This window comes from Priapulus caudatus, unplaced genomic scaffold (genome assembly GCF_000485595.1).
Source record: "Priapulus caudatus unplaced genomic scaffold, Priapulus_caudatus-5.0.1 Scaffold895, whole genome shotgun sequence".
Lineage (NCBI taxonomy): Eukaryota > Metazoa > Priapulida > Priapulimorpha > Priapulimorphida > Priapulidae > Priapulus > Priapulus caudatus.
The window spans coordinates 120,614-126,289 of record NW_014577956.1 but is presented as its reverse complement, the minus strand read 5'-3'; the positions used below and the strand labels follow the sequence as shown (position 1 = coordinate 126,289).

Sequence of the window (5,676 nt, the reverse complement as noted above, 5' to 3'; positions counted from 1 at the left end):
TCAGCGAACTCACCTGTTTAGCGTATCATCTCTCGTGATTGAGTTAATTCCTTCTCGTAGAGTTGCCACTGCACTGTGCTTCCACTATAATTCGCTCTGACTTGACCCATTTCATCAACGCTTATGGATCTCCGAATTTAGCTTGACTTTGCCTCTTTAGCTTATCCTTTATCCTGATCCACCGAACCAACTAGAGCCTCTTAAGCCTATCCAGCTAGAGTAATGATGCGATGAGCCTATCTAGCGGGCTTTCCCTCATCTCGGGTAGCGCGAGGTTATCTTTTCTCACAGACTTGAGGCAAACGACTGGCTTCTTTCGTTTTTGGCGTCATGCTTCACCTCTGCGATCATGCAGATGATACCTCACCGTCTATCGTTGCATATTTCCACTCAGCTTTATACGTTTTTAACATGCTAACGCCTTCAAACCACTTTCCGGTGTCCAGTCGCCTCTCCTCTTGTTATTACATCAGCCGGAATATCTTCACTCGCAATATAATACCATTGATCAGGTTCTGTCAGCTGTCGGATTGTACTGATCCTGTTGCCTACGAATACTTGGAACCTCCGCGCTTCATTCTTAATGTATTTCAAAACCAGTTCACTGTCAGTCCAAAAATATGACTTGGTTATGCAGAGCTCCAACTCTCGCCTCAATAGACAGTCCACCTTCGCTGATAACACTGCAGCTTGCAGCTCCAAGCGTGGGATCGTAAGTTGTTTTATCGTCGCCACCCTACCTTTGCTCATTACTAAGGTGGTGTGTATTCTGCCTTGCTTACTTATACATCTCATATAAGTACAACGTCCGTACGCTTTCTCACTGGCGTCACTGAAGTGATGTAGTTCACATACTGCGTCACGTGATTCGGTCGGCATGATACATCTTGCTACGCTTATAAGTCTCAGGTCTAGTAGTGTTCCCTGCCATATTTCCCATTTCCTACCGAGATCTATGGGCACTTCATCATCCCACGATAGCTTCAGTCTCGTGGCTTCCTGGAAGAGGATTTTTCCTGTTATCACTATAGGACTAATCAGGCCCAGAGGGTCAAACACTGACGATATCAGGCTTAACATGCGGCGTCTCGTCACCACGCCGCCTTGTTTTTCCTTTACCTCAAAAACAAACTCATCGGTCTCAATGTTCCACTTAATCCCTAACGCTTTACTCTCTGCACTAGGGCACAAGTCCTTTACTTCATTTGCTCGATCACTCACCGGTATGCTCGCGAGAAGGTCTCGACTGTTCACCACGAACTTCGTTAATCTAAATCCGCCCTTCTGTAGCAGGTCTCGTGTTCCTCTTATAATTATTTGGGCTTCAGCTTTCGTTTCGACTGACTTGAGGCAGTCGTCGACGTAGAACGATCTAGTTACTGTGTCACTTACCGCAGGGTCGACATCTCCATGGTCCTTTACCGTGCGTCGCAAAGCGTATGTCGAACTGCTGGCGCACCATACTCCCCAAAATACGTGTGAGGTCATGCGATAATGGATCACGTCTCTTGCACCATCACGCCACAAGAACCGTAGGGCATCTCTATCATATGATGGGATCTTGACTTGATGATACATAGCTTCTATGTCGGCCATGATTGCATACGCGTGCTGCCGAAATCTAATAATGATATATAGTAACTTGTTGTTTAGATCAGGTCCTTGTAAACATTTATCATTTAACGACTCCCCATCATACTTGGCTGCACAGTCGAATACTACCCTGAGTTTGCCAGGTTTTTTTATCTGTGATGACACCGTGATGTGGAAGGTACCATATCTTCTTACCCGGCTGGGAGACTTCACGTTGAGGAACCTTTTCGGCATAGCCCGCTGCAAGCAGTTTGCTTAACTCGGTGTCATACCTCTCCATTAAACCCTTCTTTTGCAGGTTCCTGCAGAGGGATGTCAATCTAGCGCTTGCAAGGCTAACGTTATTTGGCATGACTGCACTCGCATCCTTCCATGGAATCGGTAACTCATAGTGACCTTCAATAATCTTTGCTTCATGATTCCACAGATCCAAGACTCTGCTATCCTCTTGTGACATAGCAACTTCGTCAGTCATACCCTCGTTCTCAATTGTCCACAGCTTCATTACTTGGCTTTCCAGAGATGCCATGCTGCGCTTTGTTGTGATAAAGTTGGACGCCACTCTTGTGTTAACAGGGCTCTGATAACGTTCTGTCCTACCGTTGAGGCTCCAACCAAACAATGTGCGCGTGGCAAAGGGTTCCCCTCGTTTCCCTTTACGCACCTGCAGGGGAATCAACGCTTCAGCGTGATCCTGCCCAATCAGAATGTCTACACTCTGATTTTTACCCATATCAATAGATGCGACGCTCAGATCCTTCAAGTGGGGGTATCCCTGAATGTCGATATATGCGTTCGTAATCGGAATATCATCCAACACACACACATTGTACAATGGTAGGGTCTCACCATTGTTACTCAATTTCATGTTCACCATCTGTAATTCTCGACTCACGGAGCTATTTAGCGTATCCAACGTGATTTTCTCAATCCCGCCTCGGATCTCGAGACGGTTCACTAGGCGTTTAGTGCAAAACGTATGACTCGATGCTGTGTCAAGCAAAGCGTATGTAATACACGATTCATTCACGCAAACCCGCACAATAGGCATGATGGTGTCTCTTGCTATACTGGCATTTGATACCACATAGCCACCCCTTACATCACGATTGGAAACCACATCACCGCCCTTCCGATCATTACCATTCATATCTCCATTCACCTTGTCAGAGTGCAACAACCATGAATGCCTCATAAAGCACCTGCTGCATCTATACGGGCACCTACACTCCCTTTTAAAATGACCACCTATCAAACATACTTCGCAAAGCTTATGCGATTTTACAATGCTCCGACGCTTCTCCAGTTCTGATCCTTTGAAGGCATTGCAGAAAATGAGCCGATGATCTCCACCACAGCAAACGCAAGGAGGTCTCTTATAGCCGCTGCTCGTGGCAAAGGTGACTGCTTGATTCTTCACTCTACTCCTAGCGGCATTCTCTTGCCCACCCTTGCTCGATGGCTTGAACTCTTTATGTCCATAGACAGGGTCATTAGCTGTTGTTGCCTCTTCACTAACGAATTCCACTAGATGTACAAATCTAGGGTACCTGCCTTGTTGTCTTTTAATTTCCATAGCCTTACTTCTCCATCTAAACTTGATGTAAGGCTGCAAACGTTCTACTATCTCCTTCATGCAGCTCTGCGAGTCGACTTCATGTAGCATCCCCATCTGCTCTAGAGTAATGTGGCAGTCTGCCAAATCATCGGCCAATCGTTGAAGCTGAGCGGGGGTTTTTACTGCGTCACCGAGCCTAACCGCCTTGATGACTGCTTCAGACACCAAATGTTCATCGCCAAAACGGGTGTGCAGTAAAGCTCTCGCTTGGACATAGCCCTCCGCTGCGTCCAGTTTGGCACATCTCGCGATTACCTTTTCCGCCGCACCGGTTGTGTACTGGAGAAGCCGTATAAGTTTACCTGCGGGTCATCTGTCACTTTATCCACACAGTCATCAAATACTTTCACGAATGCGTGATACTTCACGGGATCACCATCAAAAGGCTTGAGCTCAACTTTTGCCAGATTCATATAGCTTAACCTCTTGAGCGCTGCATAAAATAATAAGTGCGTACAGGTATTGCACTTAAAATAAAAATAAATTAATAAATTCACGTATTCGTTTGTTTTCATTTTTGATTGACTTTGTCTTTCATCTTAGATACCACAAACTATACATTTCCAAAAAGCTTATTATCAGCAGAATATTATAAAGGTGAAATAAACCATTTTTGCTATGTTTGGTGGGGTCTGAGTTAACCCCTTTCCTACCAAAGGCGAATGTCACTTTTTCCAATGAAATGAATTTCACTTAGAAAGTATTGGCAATGTGTCAAAAAGCCTATTCAAGTCACCCAAAATTGTGTAGAAGACAGTCCATTGTCTCTCCTAACAGGAAAAAAGGCCAAAGCCCTAATTTCTAGGCCTTTTGTGATAGTCTGCATAACACTGTGGACATAGTCCTACATTGCAATCTTGGCACTCCCAACCGGAGCGAACCCTGGAGTCATGATTGCCCATACACTTTCTCTTTTTGCCAATAGGAAGTTTCACCAACCTATGTATTGCCTCATTTGCAGTGTTGTGAGTAGGTCCCTGAACAACTTGGGGCAGGGGTTGAATTCTGGCTGCTTCAATTTCTGCTGCAGACCTCCGACGCACAACTTTATGCGGGGAGTGGAAGTCACTGGCAAGACTTTCAACCACTGCAACCATGTAAAAGTACCTAGTTAGCTTTGGATTGTCACTTGTGTTCTGTTCATAGATCAGATAGCTGTTCAGCATTGCTCTGCCAAACAATGAGAATACTGCTTTTGTTGTCCATTTGAGTGTTCTCCTCTCGGCCAAATAGCAGTACAACTTGGAATCACTCATGTCTACACCACCCATTGCTTTGTTGTATGTTACAACAATATTTGGTTTCTGAACAGCTTCATCCCTTCTATTTTTAACTTCAGTGAAACCTCCTTTGGCAACTGTAGAGAGAAGTATGGGCTTTTTGCTTCCATCTTTGTATGCTACACACAACAAAGGACGCTTTCTACGTTCACAGACTTCATGGTTTCTCAAGCGTGACTGAACACAAACTCGAGGCAGTCCTCTCCTGTTGACACGTACAGTTCCTGTTGCAGTTGTCTGCTCTGCATATAAATCCTGAAAAAGCGGGGGGGAAGAAAAGTAATTATCTAATCCTAAGTGATGACCACGATTTAGTAAGTCACTATTTCTCATGAGACGCATCACAAGGTTGTAAGTTACACCGTGTCCTTCCCGGTCTTCTGCGCTTGTACCCTTGAAAATCTCAAATGTACTGGTGTAACCATTCTGGCTCTCAGACAAGCACCAAACTTTCAAACCAAAACGTGCATGGTGTTTGTTTGGCATGTATTGACGAAGATGTGGAGTTTTACCCTTGTAACCAATCATGCTCTCATCAATGGAAATGTTTTTCCTGGGATGATAGTAGAATAAAAACACTTCCTGAAAATGGTCAATCACTGGTTTAATTTTATAGAGTTTGTAGTCAGGGTCTCCCATGGCTGGCATGTTTGTATTGTCATTGAAATGCAGAAATTTCAATAGTAGCTGAAATCGATCACGGGAAAAATGCTGAATAAACCAAGGAGTATGTTGACTCGGGTGGCTGGAGTCCCAGTAAGCCTTCAAATTTGGTTTGTTGACCAAGCCCATATTGACAACAACACCCAGGAAATCATTAAATTCCTCAGGAGTAGTGAGGCCCTGTTTGATCCAGTAGTGAACCCTGGACCTAGGTTTATCACTCAAGTACTGCTGGTGATTGGCCACCCATTGATCCGCATAACGGTTGGTTTCTCTCACCATGTGGTTTACGAAACGATCCGGAAAAAATAATTTCACATAGTCAATAGGCTTTGAATCTCGTGCTGGAGCGTGCTTAGGTCCTGGATTAGCTGTAAATGCAACTGGATCTGTGCCAGGATCATCACCAATCACAGGAAGCCATAAACCGTGAATAACAGGAACACCTCCATCGTCACCACTGTCGTCAGACTGACTGTCGCCACCCTCCCTTTCATCACCCCCAGAACCTGAAAATTAAAG

General features: G+C 44.8%; 1 protein-coding gene across 1 annotated transcript; it reads right to left on the bottom strand.

Annotated features, from left to right (window-relative positions):
• Positions 1–423: 423 nt before the first annotated feature.
• LOC106814267 lies at positions 424–1,596 on the bottom strand. Its single transcript, XM_014818564.1, has one exon. The coding sequence runs from the start codon at positions 1,594–1,596 to the stop codon at positions 424–426; it is 1,173 nt and encodes a 390-aa protein (XP_014674050.1).
• Between the last annotated feature and the right edge of the window lie 4,080 nt (positions 1,597–5,676).

Excerpts from the sequence above, each read along its gene's own strand:
- LOC106814267 (XM_014818564.1), bottom strand. The coding sequence starts at position 1,596 with ATGGCCGACATAGAAGCTATGTATCATCAAGTCAAGATCCCATCATAT.